Source organism: Aspergillus fumigatus, chromosome 4 (assembly GCF_000002655.1).
Source record: "Aspergillus fumigatus Af293 chromosome 4, whole genome shotgun sequence".
Classification (NCBI taxonomy): domain Eukaryota; kingdom Fungi; phylum Ascomycota; class Eurotiomycetes; order Eurotiales; family Aspergillaceae; genus Aspergillus; species Aspergillus fumigatus.
This window is the reverse complement of record NC_007197.1, coordinates 3,509,609-3,530,405: the sequence shown is the minus strand read 5'-3', so window position 1 is coordinate 3,530,405 and position 20,797 is coordinate 3,509,609. Positions and strand designations below refer to the sequence as shown.

The following is a 20,797-nucleotide window of genomic DNA, read 5'->3' as shown; positions in this document are numbered from 1 at the left end:
TCCTTAAAACAATCATCCGCTTGTACTAAGCTCCCATCTATATAGCTCAGCTCCTGTCCCGCCCATCCCCGCCCTGAAATTCCTCTTCTCAGTTGTAACTTGTCACCCTTCAACTTTTACCCCTTTTCCATCATGGTTGCGTCGGACATTCCCCCTCTTCAATTTACTCCTATTGAAGATATCCAGGAGCGCACCTCAAGACTGCGCAAGTCGTTTCTAGAGCACAAGACGCGCGATGTCGAATTTCGTTTGAAGCAGCTTCGCAAGCTCTACTGGGCGTGAGTGAACCATCCACCCACTCATTTGTTTTTGGGGCTTCTTTCTAATAAATCATGCCTTTCTTTTCAGTATCAAGGACCATGAGGAGCAGATCGTCGAGGCCTTGGCCCAGGATCTGGGCAGGCCACGTTTCGAGTCCGAAGTCGCCGAGAGTTTATGGATGGAGAATGACATCGTGTTTGTGAGCCGGAATCTTCACAAATGGGTTAAGGATGAGAAGGCCGAGGACATCGACTTCAACTACAAATTTATGAACCCTAAGATCCGTAAAGACCCGCTGGGTTGTGTTCTGGTCATTGGGTATGAGCTAGCGATTTGCGACTTGCCAGACTATATACTAACGCTCGGCGGTTCTAATAAAGTGCATTCAACTTCCCCTTTCAATTGACTCTTGGACCGGTCATTGGCGCTATTGCTGCTGGTAATACTGTGGTAATCAAGCCTAGCGAGAATTCCCCCAAGTGCGCCGCCGTCATGCAGCAGATTGTGGAGGCTTCTCTCGACCCGTCATGCTACACGCTGGTTCAAGGTGGACCCACGGAGGTCCAGGCCTTGCTTGCTGAACGATGGGACAAGATCTTCTTTACCGGAGGCGCCAACGTCGGCCGTATCATCGCCAAAGCAGCCGCTCCTCATCTGACTCCCGTTGTGCTGGAACTGGGCGGCATCAACCCCGCCATCATCACCAAGAATGCCAACCCTAGACTGGTTGCGCGCCGTATGCTGTGGGGTAAAACGTTGAATGCCGGCCAGATTTGCACATCGCAGAACTACCTCTTGGTGGACAGAGCCATCTTGCCCGCTGTGGTTGAGGAGTTCAAGAAGGCCTACAAGGAATTCTACCCCCAGGGCGCTAAAGCATCGCCGGATTACTCTCGCATCATCAACGAGGGTGCCTTCCGTAAGCTGAAGTCCATGATCGATAACTCTAAGGGAAAGATCCTCATGGGAGGAACCATGGACGAGAACGAAAGGTTCATCGAACCGACCCTTGTCCAGGTCGATTCGCCCGACGACTCGCTCATCGTCCAGGAGAGCTTTGGCCCATTGATTCCCATCCTTCCCGTCGACAACCTCGAGGAGGCCGTCAATATCGCCAACAGCATCCAGAGCACTCCTCTGGGTGTATACCCCTTCGGTAACAAGGCCGATACCGACAAGAGTAGGTCCACCACACTTTCCCCTAGGCAAAACCCTGCAACCATACTTGACACAGGACCAACCCATCTGACGTGATCTACAGTCCTTTCCATGACTCGCTCCGGCGGCGCTGCCGTCAACGATGCCGCCCTGCACATCCCCACGCTTCCCTTCGGTGGTGTCGGGGAGAGTGGCCACGGCGCCTACAGAGGAAAGGCCAGTTTCGACGTCTTCGTGCACCGTCGCCCCATCACCACCAGCCCCGGCTGGCTCGAGGCGATCCTCTCGATCCGGTACCCTCCGTATGCCGGAAAACTTAGCAAGTTCAAAGTCGCCAGTACCTTGGTGCCCGATTTCGATCGCGACGGCAATAAGCTTCGGTTCGGCTGGCTGCGCACAATCCTTACTCTCGGCGGGGGAACCGCGAAGGCTGGTGCCGGCAGGGCAGCAGTTGTTGCAGCTGGTGAGTAAATCTATCTTTATTTCTGTCTACCCACAACCCTCTCTGCCGCCTGTGATGTATATCGTTGTTCCCGACTTCTCACTTCTCCGCGTTACTCGGCAGACCGAGAGTGAACTCTTCCCCGCTCCGCCCTTCACACCTGCAAACGCTCTCGAGGAGTCTTACTCTCTCGGTCACTCGCTCTACTACATTTCCTCGCTCTCTCTTTCAATTTTGCTTTTTGTTCAGTTCTTGGCCTCTTGAATGATGTTCTGGATACCCGGCGGCTTGGAGATACCCTTACATTCGACATCTACCGATAATGATCTAATCATCTAATTCTTATAATAAATCTTGATTTAATGCATCTACTTACGTTTTTATGAATATCTAGTGGCCTATATTGTGTTACAAATCCTCGAACGTCGAGCATCGAAACTCTAAAGGTAGTGTGTGATGGATGTATCTTTCTTTTCTGAGTTGGCAGATCGCTACTTGATACGGCATTTTTATCACTTTCCGTTATGTGTACTGTTATACAAAATTGGTCCATGATATAGCCTGAATCTGACACCGGCATCTTGAATTTGCGCATGTCATAATGTCAGTACCATTGTCATCGCGGGTCGCAAACCCCGATTTTATCTTCGTAGCTAGATCCTGCGAACACTGTATATTGCAAAGTAATGATGTATCATGACTCATCTCATGCATGTCTAGATGGCGATAGCTTCTGTCCAGGTAGCACGATGAAGCTGTGCTTAGCACCTAGCTTCCACGCCCTTCCTGCTGACGCACAGATACTTCACCCCCTTGTATGGCTTCACGCCTTCTCCGAGGCCTCGACTGCGCCGTGGGTCGATGTTCAGACTGTCGACTCGGAGCCCCGACGGTAGCCAACCTTTAACAGAAAATGAGACAGAGGCGGAGTTCGGCATAAGGCTGGCGTTTATTTGTGCCTTGGTTTTACGAGGTGGTGTATAGAATAAGGACGACGATTGAGAGGAGGATTGTGCAGGGGCGGGTGCGGCTGGCGATGACGACGATTCAGGTGCAGGGCTTTGAGGTTTAGAAGGATTGGGGGAGGTTTGCGGTACACTGTCTTGATCGGAGGCGACGAGCGCGCTGGCAGCGGCGGATTTGGATGACTTCTTGGTCTTTGTTGTCTTTGTTGTCTTTGTTGTCTTCTTCTTTTTCTTTGTTTTCCGTTTCGTGGTACCTGTTGCAGCTTCCTCGGCGACCTGGTAAGACGCTGCTGTTGAGGCGTCGTAGTATCCTTGCAAAAAATTTGCGTCTGCGTCTGCCCCGTCATTGTCTTCTTCAATCTCATCTTCTACATTCTGGTGTCCGACGACCGTGCAGCGAAGAGTCGCTGTGCCCGAAACAGTTCCGGAGTCTTTGGTAGGTATCCGCCACTCCAAAGTGTCGTTGCCGGGCGCGAATATCGCTTCTCCGCGACTCGCCTGCATATCGGTGATGTTCCGAACCGTCTTCGGTATTGGCACTGTGACCACGACCTCTTCAAGGACAGGTGCTGAGGAGTTCCCGCCTCCTCCGAGGAACGATGGAGTGGAAGTACCCAATCCGCCCCGCCCTGCTCCGGGGCGGTTGAAAGACGAGTATCCTGGAAAGCTTGTATTTAATATCAATCGGACCTCAAATTCCGATCCCGTCGGTCCTAGTGATTTGCGTACTTCGACAACGGCAGGTAAGAACACCTTCTCCATATGCGTAGGAGGTTGGTCAATATTAGGATCAATAGGAAGCAGATCCACCTCATAACCTGCAAGAATAAATCGGCCATCAGGAGGCACAAAGCTGAGTTCGCCAGGTCGCTCTCTCCATCGAGCTAGTCGAACACAGGGATGGAATACCGGCAGGTCTATCTTTTTCCCCACAGCCTGGGGACCGCTGGGAGTGGTTAATGTGAGGAGCAAGTCGGGTACCCCCGATAATTTAGCTGTGAACGCAATGGTCCCTGATACCAGCGCTGACAGTAGTCGTCCAGATGGAGCAATCGTGACTGAGAGTGATTCAATAATGTCGACGTATAACTCATTCGACGTGTGCCGCACACCGGCCTTTCTCCACGGGATCGCAGGGCCCTGTGGGATATTTGAGGATGATAATGGGGTTTTCAGAGGGTTGGAAGGCCCTAGTATAGGTGTAGACGACCTGTACGCAGTATAAGCCGGTCAGTAAGAGACATCGTATTTTTAGAGAGCCGTATCAATAGACTGGCTGGCAAGAGCAACAACCCCAAACTCACCCCGGTAGTCCAACGCCTCCCAACAACTTCCCCATCCATCCCGGCATCTCCACAACTTCCTGCAGCGCATTTGGTTCCGTATTGCATACGATGCCGGCGTCACACATTTCGTGGAGCAATTGTGCGACCACATCGTAGTTCGCCTGAAGCTTGGAAGAGAGTAATGGAGCCCCAACAAAGTCCTCAAGCACATCAACTACTCGGTGCAAGAACTCCAGTGCAAGAAGTGGCTCGGTATCAACTTCGGAAAGGGCCAAAAACAGCAGGTTTGACTGTACGATAGAAAAGACCGTCACCGGGGGCGTGATATTTGGAATGTAGAGGAGTGACGGACGAGGGGGTGAGTGGGCGAGATAGAGGGGAAGGATAGCTGATGCGGAGGGTGGACGGGAGCGATAAACATGCTCCACGAGCGGGTTGCTTGAAAGCTCAGGCAGTCAGCACTCATGAAATTCAACCTCGGGGAAGTCATTAAAGGCAGCGCATACTTATGCTCATCATAGATGTAGAGCGCATCGACCTCGCTCATCATGCCGGTCTGTCGTGTGTCTCAATCGGTGGGGAAGCATTGGTGGAGATCAGATACCATCCGCTGGTTGATGACATCCGAAAAGTCACACTGTTTCTGCCGCCGAATCCCGCCTCCAGTTATTTTTACAATGCGTTAGGAGGAAGCGCCTCGAGGCATGCAAAGTTTATGTCCTCCCAGGTTGCTGATTAACTTCAGGGGTGCTTTTTGAAGAAATCCCGTATCAGAATTTGATCCTGTTCTGAAACTGTTTCACTACTTCGCACACCAATAAGGACTAAGTTACAAATGGCGCCGTCAGAAAGCCAGAGCGCTTGGGATGCTCAATCAAAAGACGCAAAGCGTATTTTAGCAGAAGACAAGTATGATGATTGCCTCTCTTGCCGAATAACAGGTACATCCCTCTCGTCCTTTCGTTACTCCCGTGCATAAAGGGCAGCTTGCTCATTTGAAAACACATAGGTTCGGCCGCGTTCATTGGCCTTGGAGTATACAGCTACTACACGGGAATGAATAATCTACGGAAGCAGGAACAAACAATCATGTGGAGCGCGACAAAATACAAGATGGGATCTCGGAGATTGGGCATTGCAACTATATCTGCAACATTAGTAGGCATGGGAATATGGAGGGCTTTGAATTAATCACTGGCAGCAAAGCATTGGGTATTGTGCGAGCTCAAAATGTACATTATTGAACATCGATGGTATACTCTATATCCTGGGAAGGAGAACAAAGGATTCCTTGGTGCGCATGCAGACCAAAATTCAAAATATATACGATTGAAGGTCCACAACAACTGCCTTCACTGGGTATCGCCATATCTGATATCCTCTATAGGTTGAAATGCATGAAACAAACAAAAGCACGAAAAAGTTTTTGGAAAGTGTGATGATGTGAAAGAATGTAAGAATAAAAAGACGGCAATGAAATGCACAGAAGAAAAGTGCTCCAGAAATCACAGGTATTACTCCCACAAATGCTCCGAAAATCCAAAGTATCAATCAACCGCTGCGTGACTATAAGAATAAAATTCGTCCCATCGTCGACAATTATATTCTCTAGGCGAAGCGGCCACGTTTGCCACCTCCAAACATGTCTTTGTTGTTTCCCATACCGGACAGGTCAAAAAAGTCGGGAAAAGTGAGTTTCCGCTTCGATCCTATTCCAAGAGATGAGTCGCGGGGAGAGTTTCGAGGACTCGGTCGCGATAGGTTTGTTTGGCGGTTTTGCTGTCGCGAGTTTCGGGGCAAGACGGAGACGCTGACAGGGGAACCATCCTGAGAAGATGCTGTAGAGCTATCTGAGGCTTGCATGTCGACGTCGAGTTCCTGGTATTGAGGGAAAGATGGTCCTGCCGTAAAGGTGAAGATAGCATGCCTATCAAAACCGTTGGTATCGTTGGCTGAGGGGGTAGAAAGCGCTGGTGGCTGCTGCTCCCGGGCGGCGGGCTCGTCCCGCTGAGACATTCCCGGTTTCTGTGGCGAGTCCAACTTCGTTGACTGCCGGACAGCTTCTGTCTCAGGCTGCTCCTTACGGACTGTGGCCTGTGGAGTATTTCTGCTCTTCTCAAGATCTCCACGTTCGTCATCATCGCTAGGTGCACCAAGTCCGTCACTTCGCTCCGTCGCCCACTGTCTTACTCTCCACCCTTCCCCATCACCGAGGCCAAGGTTTTCCTTGTCTAGAAACTGGAGAAGATCTTCAATCGCCTCTTGGTAACCTGCTTGTCTCGCATGGGCTTGTTCCAGTACAGCATTCTTGTAAAGGTTGGTAACGGACAGTGCAGCGGCTTTGAACGATTGTAGGAGTTGTTCGGGAGGCTGTTGGCGAGGCGTCGAGCTCGGTAAAGATGTGTTCAAAGATCTCATGGAGTCCATGATTGTTATAACTGCGACAGAAGCTGCTCTGATAGAAGATTGAAGAGGGTAGTCGCTTCGGTGCCACAAGGAGGGGTGGGGTGAGACCGTGCTCCGTGAACAAAGGCCAATCGAGTCACGATGAGGTAGCCAGTAAAAAGAGTAAAAAGGATTTTGCCAGGCACTACAACCGATGACTGACAAGGAGATAGACAGGAAAAAGAAAAGGGAAAGGAGAAAGAAAGGCGACGTAGAAGCGCGGATGCCAGCAGGTGCTTGAGGACAGTAACGATGCTCTTGTGCAGGTGATCTTTTCTTTGCTTTGTCCCGGTAACGTGATCCACCGCGGGGAAACTGCTATTCCGCTCGAAACAGCTCAGTGCTGAGTCATCAACCGCTGCTGCACTTCATCCAATCAGCGCGTCTCGTCGCCGCGCTGCTCCGATGAAATGCAAGTCCATTTGCCATCCCAGCGCGACTGGCGACGTTCTATCGTTCTCCAGTATTCAACTTCCTCTCCTGTCCTGAGGCGTAACGATTCGGCCGCCATAACCATCGTACAAAGTTGCAGGACAGATCGGCTATCATCGGCTCTATCTTTTCAAGTTCTTCTCTGGTCTTTTGTCGTTCTCTTGAAGCACTCTCGAGTCGTGTTTCGCGTCGTAAGAGACAGTTGCGCTCAGTGCGCGGAGAACCAAAATGGCTCCTTCGCAAGTCCTCCACTCCGATACACCCTCGCAGGCGGACACTCCAATGACGGATGCAAACGAAGACGCTGTAACGTCAGTTGCCGTTGATCATGTAGACGCGCAAATGACCGTAAGTTGGATTCCGAGTTTCCTGTGCCTTTGACACTTAATGCTAAATTCCTCTACAGGGCTATCAAGATATGCCAGACTACACGGTAACTGCGCCTAAACCCATTGATACCGGTAATACGGACTCTCTAACGACTGGAAATCAGGACTCCGACACGAACCCTAACACAACGGCAAGCAGCGTTGCTGGCGATACCGCTCCCATTGATGGCCGGAGAAGGAGATCTGAAGCTTTCCAAATGAGGAAGAGCATATTTGGCAAGAAGCATGGGCGATTGGACGAGTCAAAGGTCGGTTTTGTTTGTTCAGCCTCATTGTGTCGGTACAGGAACTTACGTTTGGCTTTGCGCATTATAGGAAGACGACTCTATCCGAAGATTTCGTTATCTCCTTGGCCTCACCGATTTGTTCCGCCACTTCATCGAAACCAACCCCAACCCCCGAATCAAGGAGATCATGGCGGAGATTGACCGACAGAACGCTGAAGAAGACGCTAAGGCTAAGAAGAAAGGGTCTTCACGAACAGGAGGCGCAGGAAATGATAGACGTCGCCGAACCGAACAAGAGGAAGATGCCGAGCTGCTGAAAGACGAGAAAACTGGTGCCGGTACTGCTACGGTCTTCCGGGAATCCCCTCCCTTCATCCAGGGCGAAATGCGCGATTACCAGATTGCAGGATTGAATTGGCTGGTCTCTCTACACGAGAACGGCATTTCTGGTATACTTGCTGATGAAATGGGTCTGGGTAAGACACTACAGACCATCTCCTTCCTTGGGTATTTGCGACATGTCTGTGGTATCACTGGACCTCATCTTGTCGCGGTTCCCAAGTCCACCCTCGATAACTGGAAGCGTGAATTTCACAAATGGACACCAGATGTCAATGTCCTTGTGCTCCAGGGTGACAAGGAGGAACGCCATAAACTCATCAATGAGCGACTCCTTGACGAAGATTTCGATGTTTGCGTCACCAGCTACGAGATGGTTCTCAGAGAGAAGGCGCACCTTAAGAAATTCGCATGGGAGTATATTATCATCGACGAGGCGCATCGCATCAAGAATGAAGAATCCTCACTAGCCCAGATTATTCGTGTATTCAATTCGCGCAATCGGCTGTTGATCACCGGTACACCGCTTCAGAACAATCTCCATGAGCTTTGGGCTCTTCTGAACTTCCTATTACCGGATGTGTTCGGCGACTCGGAAGCTTTCGATCAATGGTTCTCCAGTCAAGACGCCGACCAAGATACCGTTGTACAGCAGTTGCACCGCGTTCTGCGGCCCTTCCTTCTCCGTCGTGTGAAAAGTGACGTTGAAAAAAGCTTGCTGCCAAAGAAAGAAGTCAACCTCTATGTGCCTATGTCGGAAATGCAGGTCAAGTGGTACCAAAAAATCCTTGAGAAAGATATTGATGCGGTCAATGGCGCTGCCGGGAAACGCGAATCAAAAACGCGCTTGTTGAATATCGTCATGCAACTGCGCAAATGTTGCAATCATCCGTATCTTTTTGAAGGCGCCGAACCCGGTCCTCCTTATACGACTGACGAGCATCTCGTGTATAATTCCGGCAAAATGGTCATTTTGGACAAGCTCCTTGCACGCATGCAGAAGCAAGGAAGTCGAGTTCTCATCTTCTCGCAGATGAGTCGCGTGCTCGATATTCTGGAAGATTACTGTGTTTTTAGAGACTACAAATACTGCCGGATAGACGGTACAACGGCGCATGAAGACCGAATCGCCGCCATCGACGAGTACAATAAACCGGGTTCAGATAAATTCATCTTCCTGCTTACAACAAGAGCAGGAGGGCTGGGTATCAACCTGACAACTGCAGATATTGTCGTTCTTTACGATAGTGATTGGAATCCTCAGGCTGATCTGCAAGCGATGGACCGTGCCCATCGTATCGGTCAGACTAAGCAAGTCGTGGTGTTTAGATTTGTTACAGAAAATGCTATTGAGGAAAAGGTCCTGGAGCGAGCCGCGCAGAAACTGCGCTTGGATCAACTTGTCATTCAACAAGGCCGTGCTCAGCAACAAGTCAAGAACGCAGCTTCCAAGGATGAGCTGCTTGGCATGATCCAGCACGGAGCCGCAAACGTTTTCAACACAAAAGGTGCAACTGGTGCATTGTCTAATGACAAGCAGTTGTCTGATGATGATATCGATGCTATCTTGCGCAAGGGTGAAGAGCGGACTGCTGAACTCAACAAGAAGTACGAGAAGTTGGGTATCGATGATCTGCAGAAATTCAGCTCTGAGAGCGCATATGAATGGAACGGCCAGGATTTCACAGAAAAGAAGAAAGATATTGGTATTAACTGGATCAACCCAGCAAAGCGGGAGCGAAAGGAGCAGTTTTACTCCATCGACAAGTACTACCGTCAGGCGCTAGCCACCGGCGGAAGGACGGCGGAAACAAAGCCTAAGGTTCCACGCGCGCCGAAGCAGATATCCATCCATGATTGGCAATTCTTCCCACCGGGGCTTCAAGAACTTCAAGAGAAGGAAACAGCTTACTTCCATAAAGAAATTGGGTACAAAGCACAGCTTCCTGAGGGCCCTGAAGAAGAGCTCAGTGAGCGAGAAGCGGAACGTGACCTGGAGCAGCAAGAAATTGACAATGCTGTGCCCTTGACAGAGGAAGAACAGGCGGAAAAGGCCCGGATGTCCGAAGAAGGTTTCGCGACATGGAATCGCCGGGACTTCCAGCAGTTCATCAACGGGTCTGCCAAGTTCGGCCGTACTGATTATGAAGGGATTGCTACTGAAGTGGACAGCAAAGATGCAGCTGAAGTGGAAGAATACGCTAAAGTCTTCTGGAAGCGCTACACCGAAATCCAAGACTACCCCAAGTATATCCGTATTATCGAGCAGGGTGAAGAGAAGCTCCGAAAAATGAGCCATCAACGCAAGATGCTTCGCAAAAAAATGGAAATGTACCGCGTTCCTCTGCAGCAGCTCAAGATCAACTACACAGTGTCTACCACCAACAAGAAGGTTTACACAGAAGAAGAAGACAGATTTCTGCTTGTGATGCTGGACAAATATGGAGTCGATGGCGAGGGCCTTTACGAGAAGATTCGCGATGAGATTCGCGAGTCGCCCCTTTTCCGTTTCGATTGGTTCTTTCTCAGCCGCACACCAGTGGAGATTGGCCGTCGCTGCACTACGCTATTGAACACTGTCGCTAAAGAGTTTGAGGTTGGAGCGAATGGCGAAGCCGGCAAGGGACGGGGGCGTGATCGTGAGGAAGAGGATGAAGAGAACGAGGAAGTCGGCGCACCAGCCAAGAAGAAGAGCAAAAATGGCGCAGTGGTAAGTTAACCTGCTGTCCTACAAGTGGGCATGACCATCAACTAACACCGTGAGTAGAACAAACAGGTCAAAGCCGTCAAAAGTGGCAAAGTTAATTCCGCGTCGACCTCACGAGCAGCCAGTGTTTCATCGACCACTGCACCCAAGTCCAAGAGCAAGAAAAAGTAAATCATTTCTTTTCCTCCATTCTCGCTCCGATTGACAAAATCTTTATGACTATCCTGTACCTTATATTGAAGATTATTTGACCATGGGATGGGTTGGTATTTTTGAGTGTTTCGTATGGCGTTTGCAATAGAAGTCACCGATGAGTCGTGGTTCATGAGATTTCCTTTCACTCGCAAATGAACTGTACAACTAGTACCTTTTCGGATCAGTACTACTAGTTATTCAAAATGCATCTAGTATTTTATTGGCAAGACCCTCATTCAAGCCATTAGGAGTCAGTCTACATTCTACGGCATCATATCCGAGTTGTCCCACATGATAGAAGTGCACTTGGAGAATGAAGATGTTCATACTCTAGGGGTATTGTACAAGCTATGTACTTAATGTGATCATTTATTCACAGCCTTCCTTGGCGGCGCCTCTGTGATCAAGATCGGGATTCGCAGAAATTGTTCCATCAGAATCGCCGCAGCAACACTTACGTTGAGGCTGTCAACTCTGGCGGGGTCCTTCTCATATCCCCACTCAGTCGCGTTTCTCGCCCCGGGAATGCTGACAATCGAATCTGCGTGGGACTTGATATGGCCACTCAACCCTGACCCTTCACTGCCCAGCATGATGACACTAGGTGCCTGCGTGACCGCGTTCCTAGTGAGGTCGATATCGCCGGTTGTGTCAGGGTACCTAGTACCTGGTAACGGTGCATCGGCTGCGAAAAAGCGCCATCCGTTGGCTTTGGATTGCTGGATGAAATCCACTTCGTTGCTGACTTTAATAAGAGGCATATTTTCCGCGGCTCCGGCGGATGCTTTGATCGTTATCGGGGAGAGGGGCGCACAGTTTCGGCCAGCGAAGACGATGGCGTCAATTCCCAGATAATAGGCAGAGCGGATGATGCCGCCAAGATTGCCAGTATCGGTGATCCCGTCGAGGAGAAGGACCACTGGATATCTGCTTTGGCCTGGAAGGTGGCGGACGGGGACGCGATTGTTCGTGCTGTTCACCATCGCTTCCTCCTTTGACTGAGGCGCTAGTACCACGCGGAACTCATCCGCGCCCAAGGTCGGAGTGGCGCAGAGACTCTTCACAGGCAGTTGTGGCAGAGGGGATGCATCAAGTATACAGCCATTGTGGGGACGGCCAGAACTCATCTGATCAAACAGTCGGTCCCATCCTGCATATGCCATTTTCACCTTGATGTTTTTGGAGAGGGCGAGCTTGCGTAGCATAGATCGTGTGGGGCCAAGTTCCTCGTTGTCTCCCTGATATATGTACAACTTGTACAGCTGGCGTCTGCCGCTGCGTAGCGCCGCCTCCACAGCGCTGGTTCCGTAGATGAATTCAGACGCAGGAGTTGTGTACGGAACAGAGTCAGGAACCAACACATGTTTCTTCTGCTGCTCGGGTTCCCCTTCTGTGAAACGTATCTCGCCCCTCTTCAACCTGGATCGATCTTGAAGATCCCTCTCCTTCCTGTGTTCTTTGATGGTCTTGGCCCTTTCGTGGGTTTGTATCCTAGGTCGCTTTGGCTCCGGTAAGTCTGCACCTTGTTCCGATCTGAGCTCACGTAATCGACCTGTCTTAATGAACTCTTCCTCGTCGAAAGCTTTTATGCCGACATCTCTGCGACTATCCGATCGACCAAAATGCCTCCCGCCACGGCTTTGGTCTGAGTCACCTGTGGAGCTCTTCTGCGGTTCGTTCCTTCCTTCCACCGATCTAGTCTTGCGGATGCCGCGACCAATGGCCGAAGTCAAGGAGGCATTGCGAATAGAACGCAGTGGGTTCGAAGGAGCTCTCGACAAGCAGGTCCCGAGGGTTCTCAGGGGTACATTCAACAACATTTCAAGTGCAAGGTAGATCTAGGCAACAGACTGCCTTTCAAGACTAAGAAGTTTTAGTAACACATATTCAGCAACGAAGAAGATGAGGAATATTTATTCACAGAAATTGAGTACTTCTCAATCTTCCTGTCTTGAATTCTTTTTTCCCCAGCAATCAGAAACTGATAAGATAAGCGCATCATCAATGTTCCGGAACTATTTCGCGTTGTCATCCATCGCGTTAATGGAGACCAACGGGCGTCCTGATAATACGCTTTTAAGGATGTAAGAGAGATTATCTACAGTCAATATGTCACTGACCTTTGCATAGCCCTGTTCATTTGTATATGTGGTTGCCCACTTCTTTTGGGGTCTGATCATCTCTTTTCCCTACTCTTTACTTGACTCGTCGCTGAGGACTGGACTCTGTGCTTCGCGTGTTGTGGAGCATCCCCCATTGAGTGAGTATAATGGAGCTATATCGCGGAACAGTGTTTCCCTCTAATGGAGACGATGACAACGAGAATCTTGTCTCGGGTCTGCTAGCTAAATTCAATGGCTCGCATACGGCGCACACTCAACGGGAAAGACCTCAATCTACGCTTCAACGAACACCCCAGCCAGGGCCTCAGCAAGCATCTCAACAAGAGCAACCCCTCTCGCCGGATGCGATGCCTCGTGAAATGCGACTTGCTGCAGTTGAAGTACCTCCGATCGCCAACCCAGAAGAGTATGAATTTCTTCCTGGCCATTTCGGGGTCCGCTATGTGATCAGCAAAATCTCACATCCTTTGAATGAGCCCTCGTACCGCGTGCGGTTACGAAGTGGTGAATCGGATATAGTGAGACTCACTCGACATATTTCCCACTCTGCTTAAGCTAATCATTGAATCTACATCTATATAGGTCACCTTCTCTCACCTTCAGACACTTGAGAACGGTCCGGAGGCCCTACTCCACTTCCAGAGCACTGATTACCGATCGTCATCTCCCACAACTTCTCACATAACGCTTCACTCGTCAGACAAGGAAGATGTTGAATCTGAAACCCGAGGTCGACGATCTCGACGCACAAAGAATGCTACCTTCACGGATTTCTTTGGGCCCCTCAGCAGCGACGACGAGCCTATGGGGGATGCTTCGAGTGATGATATTATTTCCTCCTCTGCTATCACCGCAAGGACTCGCCGCCTCAAGAGAGATGTCCGCAACCAGGTGCCGCGCCGATCAAGACAGCAGTCAAGTTCAGAGAGCGAGTACGCTGAACCTAGAGGCAAGCGCTTCTCAACTCGGCAGCGGAAGACCTTGCGGCGGAATCTGCGTGAAAGGATGGAAGATGATATCTCTGAGAAGGAAGACTCTTCAAGTGAAAAGAGATTTGTCGGTGCCAAGGAGACTTTTCAAAAGATTCCTTCAGACGATGCGTTCCGCCTTCGCCATAATGGCATCTGCGAGGTTTGTGGAATCGAAGGTGATGATGGCCTTAGAGGTCCTCTTGTTTTCTGTCAGGGCTGTACTAGTGCCTATCACCAAGCTTGCTTAGGCCCCAGATCGAATCGTGATCATCTAGTCACCAAAGTCGCTGATGAACAGTTTGTCCTCCAATGCCGGCGCTGCATAGGAGTCTCCCATGCGAAGGACCCCATATCACCCCATCAAGGCTGTTGTATGAAATGTAACAATCAAGGCAAGATGTCGAAGCCTCTCCGCGAGCGCTTGACACCGAAGCAAGAACAGCAAATTCGCCAGGACAATGGTGGGAAAGACCCGATTACCCCTGTGGGCATGACTACTGTCAACAATGTGGACAATGTGCTATTCCGATGTACGGCCTGCCACAGAGCCTTTCACTTCGAACACTTACCTCCAATTTCCGATATGACTGATGATCCTGCAACGGCTCGCTTTGAAGAATACTCCTATACTTGGAAGTGCCACGATTGCTCATCAGTCCCCGCCGAGATCGGTGCGGTAGTTGCGTGGCGACCGGCAGACCCCCAAAATCATGTTGCTGGGTACACTGCGGACGGGGTGAATGAAGCGGATAAGGAATATCTCATCAAATGGAAGGGGCATTCCTACCACCATACGTCATGGATGCCTGGCAGCTGGGTCTGGGGTATAGTTAGTCCTTCTATGCGAAGAGCTTTCTTCCGGTCAGAGAAAAATTTCCAGCCCCATATGACTATAGAGGAAGCGATCCCTGAAGATTTCCTACGTGTTGACATTGTCTTCCAAGTGTGCTATTCAGAAGAAGTGGAAGAGCGAAGCCTCGAGTCAGATCTTCAGAGGATTCACAAGGTGACCAGGGCGTACATGAAATTCAAAGGCCTGCCGTATGAGGAAGCGGAGTGGGACTCTCCTCCTGATCCTAGCCAAACTGAACGATGGAATGATTTCAAGGCTGCCTATGATGACTGGGTTAAACGTGATTACATTTATATGCCAGAGCCAAAGGCACTTCAGAAGCATCTTGCTCACATTCGGGAGCAAAATTTCGAGTCTCAGATTGTCCGAGACACTCAGCCTGAGACAATGACCGGGGGCCAGCTAATGGACTACCAGAAAGATGGGGTGAATTGGCTATACTACATGTGGTTTAAGCAACAAAATGCCATCCTTGCAGACGAAATGGGACTAGGAAAGACTATTCAAGTTATTGGCTTTTTCGCGACTCTCATTCAGTACCACAAGTGCTGGCCCTTCCTTGTTGTTGTGCCGAACTCAACCTGTCCAAATTGGCGCAAGGAAATCAAGTCATGGGTTCCCTCCATCCGCGTCGTCACATATTACGGTTCAGCACTCGCCCGCAAGTTGGCCCAGGAGCACGAGCTGTTCTCACAGGGCGAACCAGATCTTCGATGTCATGTTGTAGTTACATCCTATGAGACTATTATTGATGACGCGTCTCGACGAGTTCTCATGAAGATACCGTGGGCAGGTCTGGTAGTCGACGAAGGGCAGCGCTTGAAGAACGACAAGAGCCAGTTATATGAATCTCTGTCGCGATTCAAGTTCCCTTTCAAGCTACTCCTCACAGGTACACCACTCCAGAACAACACGCGGGAGCTCTTCAATTTACTTCAGTTCTGTGATCCAACCAAGGACGCTGCAAGATTAGATGAAAAGTACGGCACACTCTCAAAAGAGAACATTCCTGAACTACACAACATGATTCGACCATTCTTCCTACGACGTACAAAAGCACAAGTGCTCACCTTTCTTCCTCCCATAGCTCAAATTATCGTGCCTGTGTCCATGTCTGTTGTTCAGAAGAAGCTGTACAAGTCTATTTTGGCGAAGAATCCGCAGCTGATAAAGGCGATTTTTCAGAGGAACAATAACTCTGAAGGCGTTAAGCAGGCAGATCGCCATAATCTGAATAATATCCTTATGCAGCTTCGAAAATGTCTATGCCATCCCTTTGTCTACAGTGAAGCAATCGAGGAGCGCACTGCTAATTCTGCTGCATCGCATAAGCACCTGGTTGAGGCATCAGGAAAGCTCAAGCTGCTTGAGATTATGCTTCCTAAGCTTAAGCAGCGAGGCCACAGAGTTTTGATCTTCAGCCAGTTCCTCGATAATCTAGATATTGTTGAAGATTTTCTGGACGGCCTCGGCCTGTTGCATCGCCGTCTGGACGGACGAATGACTTCATTGGAGAAGCAGAAACGTATTGATGAATACAATGCTGACAACTCACCATATTTTGCATTCCTTCTTTCCACCAGGTCCGGTGGTGTGGGAATTAATCTCGCCACGGCAGATACTGTTATCATCATGGATCCAGACTTCAATCCTCATCAAGATATGCAGGCACTTTCTCGCGCTCACCGCATCGGTCAGAAGAATAAAGTACTTGTTTTCCAGCTTATGACTCGCGGAAGTGTCGAAGAGAAAATTATGCAGATTGGAAAGAAGAAGATGGTCCTTGATCATGTTCTCATCGACAGAATGGTTGCGGAGGAGGGTGATGGGCGGGATTTGGAATCTATATTGCGTCACGGAGCTCAAACACTGTTTAACGATGACGACTCAGGAGACATTCAGTACGATTCGGAGTCTGTTGACAAGCTCCTTGATCGGAGTCAGGAAGAGCAAGCGAAGATGCCTGACGAAAGTGCGCCTGAGTCTCAATTCAGCTTTGCCAGGGTCTGGGCGAATGACAACCAAAATCTGGAAGGCCAACTGCAGGACACTGAAGATAAAGATGAAGATCCCGCAATCAGTAATACGCTATGGGAGAAGATTTTACAGGAGCGTGAGCAAGCGGCGGCAGAAGAAGCAAGGAGAAAGGCAGAGACGCTTGGCCGCGGCAAACGAAAGCGAGCAGCAGTAGACTACGGAATAGATACGATGGACGTCTCGCCTGTGAATGTTCGCCACAAGGCCGACAATCACGACGAATACAAGGCGGACGAGGTCATTGACTCTGAATCAGACAATGACCCTGGGATGGATTCTGACGGGGTGGACCGGTCCTCCAAGAAATCCAAAGGTAACGCAGCTCCCTGCCTAAGCACTGGTTTCTCGGTACTAACCACGCGTACAGTCCGTCCCTTCAAACGTATCGCTGCCGAAGAGGACGGAGTCCCTGCATACGGTGCAACAGGTATGGACGGCAATGCGGAGGCGCGTCACGCACCCTGCTTTGTCTGTACCAAGCATCATCCGGTGGGTTCTTGCCCCTTGAAGCATGCCGGCGTTGAACATTGCGGTCTATGCGGGCTTGCTCATTACGGGATTGCACGTACTTGTCCCCACCTTCGGTCTGAGACACAAGTGGCAAGGATGTTAGATGCCCTGAGGCACAGCACTGAGGATGGCGAGCTTATTGAGAAAGCCAAGAAATACCTGCAAGGAATACGCGGCTCCCTTGCACAGCGTCGAAGAATTTTGGCCAGTAGGGCTGCAGCAAGCCAGATCAGTAATGGAGTTCCTGGTACAACCAACACCGGTTCTACTGGTTCACCCGTTATCGATCTGACCAGTTACCCGGCTCGCAATGGGACAACGTCATTCGGCCCGAGTCAGCCGGGACAAAAGTTCCCAACATCGGGATGATAGTCTGCGCTGTTTCCCTATTTTTCTATTGTTTCGGTGCGCTTTGACTTTCTATGGCGGAGGAATGAACAGGAGTATGGTTCTTACATATGCATCAATGGCGTACATGGCGATTGGAATGTAATATTTTCTATGACATTGATATCATTATGTACTTTAGTTTATACACGTAGATCATCGTGAGAACGTCTAGTCGAACACTATCGTGCAAGTCTTGAGCCTGGTATAGCTGGCCAGCTCCACAGTTCCAACAGAAGACGTCCTCAGTAGTCAAAGCTGCAAACAGCCTCATGATCTCGCCCATAGGGTGCGCCATTCAGGACAATCAAGATGCTGAAATAAGGCAATGGAAAATACTTAGGCCTTCTTTACTCTTCCAGTACTCTTCCAGAAAACCGTTGGCCTGTTTAAAGGAGGCTCAGAGAAGGGAAAGAAAAAAAAGAAGAAGACGAATGGAAAGCAAACTGCAGCCATCCGTTGAGCTGTTGTACCGATGCCAAAACCATATGGGTTTATGGAGGCAAACAGGCCTTGCTTTTTAAATGGACCAAGCTTGAAGTCTTTTCCTTCTGTTCTTTTGAATCTTTGAAGATGGTTCCCTTTCTTCCTCTCGTTCTTTTATTGTTTCTTCGTTGTCTTTGCTAGAAGCTTGGTCGATATAGTCTTTCCGGTCTTGTATCCAGACTTTGGGATAGCTTCATTTCATCTGTCTATATACTCTATTTTTTTCTTTCTCCCTGGCGGCGGATTATTCCTTCTCTTAGATGCTGTTCTTGAAGCCGCTAAGTACACTGCCTGTCATTGATTTAGTAGATTCCTCCATAGTGTGATCACAACACATAGAAGGTAGTGTGCTCTTCAGCCTCTGTGCTATTCAGCAGTGAATGTCCAGCTCGCTTCACCTCGCACACAAAACATCAAAATACCTCGCGACTGTTCACTCATCGATAGACGCGAGACCCTGTTTGACCTCTTCTTGCCTCCCTCTTTCTCTCTCTTAACACCCACCAGCTACAAAGCTTTTTCATCATTCAACTCAAAAGCATCACTTACCCTGTTATATCCTCTTAAGCGATCTTAAGACCACCTCTTTGATAATCTCTCAGCTCTTCTGAGTTACAGGATTTCTGAGTGTCAAAGTCAAACTCAGGAGAGCGAATGTCAACGTCATGTCCTCCCCTCTGCGTCCTCAGTTTTTCTGTGCCAGACCTAATGGAACCCTTGTTCCTCTCATTGCTGTTGACGAGCTTCCTATCCACGTCAATATTCGATCGGCCCCACGCGCTCTTGCTCCAGGCGATACCCAGGGCATGACCAGCCTTGGTACCGTGGGCCCTCGTTGCTCGTTCTATGTCGTGGAGAGTACTCTTCCTTTCTCTCGTTTCCAGTTTCCAGTTGATATCCCCAACGTCCCCAGTCCGCGTGCTAGGGAGTATGGCAGCCAAGGTCAAGGTCCTGCGCCCAGATACGTGCCGGATGAAAACGGTGTTGCTCCCCAGCAGCGTCTGGCTGTTCAGCCTATGTATCCGCAGGCCAATGGTCAGAACTGGTTGATGCCTACTCCACCTCCTAATCATGGCTGGATTGTGCCTGCTAATGTGGGTACTGCTCATAATGCTGGTGGTATTGCGGGTCACACTGCAGCAAACGGCGGTGGAACCCCCAGACAGGTGAGTCGTCCTCAGTTTTAGACATAGAGCAAGACGGGACTGACCATGGCATAGGGCAGCCATCAGAAAAAGGAATACTGCTCTTACTGGATCCGTCATGGCGAGTGCGACTATCAGCAGCAAGGTATGGTCCAATCCATGACCACAGGCAATCGACAAATGAGGCCTAATAATCATGCAGGCTGCCTGTTTAAGCATGAGATGCCCACCGATCGCTCCATGCTCGAGAAGCTTGGTCTGCGCGATATTCCCCGTTGGTACCGTGACAAGTACAACGTCCCGAGCCTTTTGTCAGGCGGAGCTAACCAGACCCGTGAGTCGCGTGCTCTGGCCGGCTTGCTCGAGGATGCTGCTTCTAACCGCGGTGCTGCGAGGCGATCTCGTCTGGCAATCGATGCAACTGCTGAGCATTCCGATACTGAAAGAAGCACTAAGGGCAGGTGCGCTGTCTCCATGCATCAGCCGACTCCTCTTGCGCTTCCAGGACGCCCCAACTTCAGCAATGTCAGCTCGCCAAGAGGTTCTGCTCACCATCACGGTTCCAAGCAGGCACAGGGTGCGCAACTTCAGACTTCGAGCTCACATGTGCGCGACAAGGGTGGCCCAGTTCATGCTTCCACCCCCCAGAATCGTGGTACCAGTGTGTACAATAAGAAGATCGACCTGCTCTCCTTCGATCCCCTTCTTGACTACACGTCCAGCGATCTGAGCCGTTCTGGTCAACAGATTATCTCCGATCCCAAAGAGCGTGCCAAGCGTGACGAGTTCTTGCGTGGTCTACATGACATGTTTGCAGCTACTACTGCGCCGGGAAAGACCAACACGGTGCCCGCCGATACGGACGTCTTCGCCAGTCAGCCTCGCACCAAACGCGTGCAACCCAAGTCTCGTCGCCTGTTCCAGGACCGTCCTGCCGCTCTTAAATCTGCTCCTGATGGTGGTACGGAGACCAACGCTTTGGATGCCGATCAGATTCGCCAGCAGAGTGTCCGTATCTACAACCTTGCTGCTGACGCCGTCAAGGACTTCGACGATGACGATGACAATGACTTTTTTGTGGCCCCCAAGACTAGCGTCGGCATCGTGCAGGGAACTCCCAGGTCCTCCGAGTCACCGCGCCACCACCGCTCATCCTCGACCGAGTCTTGCCTCTCGTGCTCTGAGCCCAGCCCTACTGCCTACCTCAACAGCCGCGCCAGAAACGACGACGACGATGGTCGTTTAAAGCCGCTTCTTCCACCTATTGGCGTGTTCACTCATAAGAACGATACAGTCCTCGAAGGTCCCTCCGTCTCCTCTACGGACGACATTTTCGGCAGGAGCGGAGGACGTGCCAATTAACCCCTTATAAGAGAGAATCCTTGCCCGGTTTGTGTCAGTCACGAATATCTCTTGCAGTCGGTTGTCAGACTCGCGTG

The 20,797-nt window shown here is 50.2% G+C and overlaps 8 protein-coding genes across 8 annotated transcripts; 5 read left to right on the top strand and 3 right to left on the bottom strand.

Annotated features, from left to right (window-relative positions):
- Window positions 1-14: 14 nt before the first annotated feature.
- AFUA_4G13500 (hexadecenal dehydrogenase) lies at window positions 15-2,305 on the top strand (the record flags this gene model as incomplete). Its single annotated transcript, XM_746388.2, has 5 exons — window positions 15-278; window positions 349-579; window positions 642-1,441; window positions 1,523-1,882; window positions 2,256-2,305. The coding sequence occupies exons 1-5, from the start codon at window positions 133-135 to the stop codon at window positions 2,303-2,305; spliced, it is 1,587 nt and encodes a 528-aa protein (XP_751481.2). The 5' UTR covers window positions 15-132.
- Window positions 2,306-2,622: 317 nt separating this feature from the next.
- Window positions 2,623-4,659, bottom strand: AFUA_4G13490 (putative AP-3 adaptor complex subunit mu; the record flags this gene model as incomplete). Its single annotated transcript, XM_746389.1, has 3 exons — window positions 2,623-4,036; window positions 4,131-4,550; window positions 4,619-4,659. 3 exons carry the CDS (start codon window positions 4,657-4,659, stop codon window positions 2,623-2,625), a joined length of 1,875 nt encoding a protein of 624 aa, XP_751482.1.
- A 288-nt stretch (window positions 4,660-4,947) lies between these two features.
- Window positions 4,948-5,559, top strand: AFUA_4G13480 (uncharacterized protein; the record flags this gene model as incomplete). Its single annotated transcript, XM_746390.1, has 4 exons — window positions 4,948-5,053; window positions 5,190-5,344; window positions 5,388-5,471; window positions 5,500-5,559. The coding sequence occupies 4 exons, from the start codon at window positions 4,948-4,950 to the stop codon at window positions 5,557-5,559; spliced, it is 405 nt and encodes a 134-aa protein (XP_751483.1).
- Window positions 5,560-5,720: 161 nt separating this feature from the next.
- AFUA_4G13470 (uncharacterized protein) lies at window positions 5,721-6,539 on the bottom strand (the record flags this gene model as incomplete). Its single annotated transcript, XM_746391.1, has 1 exon — window positions 5,721-6,539. The coding sequence occupies one exon, from the start codon at window positions 6,537-6,539 to the stop codon at window positions 5,721-5,723; it is 819 nt and encodes a 272-aa protein (XP_751484.1).
- A 444-nt stretch (window positions 6,540-6,983) lies between these two features.
- AFUA_4G13460 (uncharacterized protein) lies at window positions 6,984-11,071 on the top strand. Its single transcript, XM_077804674.1, has 5 exons — window positions 6,984-7,337; window positions 7,396-7,422; window positions 7,483-7,626; window positions 7,694-10,654; window positions 10,712-11,071. Exons 1-5 carry the CDS (start codon window positions 7,218-7,220, stop codon window positions 10,820-10,822), a joined length of 3,363 nt encoding a protein of 1,120 aa, XP_077660813.1. The 5' UTR covers window positions 6,984-7,217; the 3' UTR covers window positions 10,823-11,071.
- A 140-nt stretch (window positions 11,072-11,211) lies between these two features.
- On the bottom strand, window positions 11,212-12,788 carry AFUA_4G13450 (RNA methyltransferase, TrmH family; the record flags this gene model as incomplete). The annotated part of the gene is made up of 1 exon (XM_746393.2): window positions 11,212-12,788. Exon 1 carries the CDS (start codon window positions 12,664-12,666, stop codon window positions 11,212-11,214), a length of 1,455 nt encoding a protein of 484 aa, XP_751486.1. The 5' UTR covers window positions 12,667-12,788.
- Window positions 12,789-12,909: 121 nt separating this feature from the next.
- Window positions 12,910-18,017, top strand: AFUA_4G13440 (uncharacterized protein). The gene is made up of 3 exons (XM_077804673.1): window positions 12,910-13,487; window positions 13,552-17,143; window positions 17,198-18,017. Exons 1-3 carry the CDS (start codon window positions 13,116-13,118, stop codon window positions 17,707-17,709), a joined length of 4,476 nt encoding a protein of 1,491 aa, XP_077660812.1. The 5' UTR covers window positions 12,910-13,115; the 3' UTR covers window positions 17,710-18,017.
- Window positions 18,018-18,878: 861 nt separating this feature from the next.
- Window positions 18,879-20,720, top strand: AFUA_4G13430 (uncharacterized protein; the record flags this gene model as incomplete). Its single annotated transcript, XM_746395.2, has 3 exons — window positions 18,879-19,379; window positions 19,434-19,503; window positions 19,561-20,720. The coding sequence occupies 3 exons, from the start codon at window positions 18,879-18,881 to the stop codon at window positions 20,718-20,720; spliced, it is 1,731 nt and encodes a 576-aa protein (XP_751488.2).
- Between the last annotated feature and the right edge of the window lie 77 nt (window positions 20,721-20,797).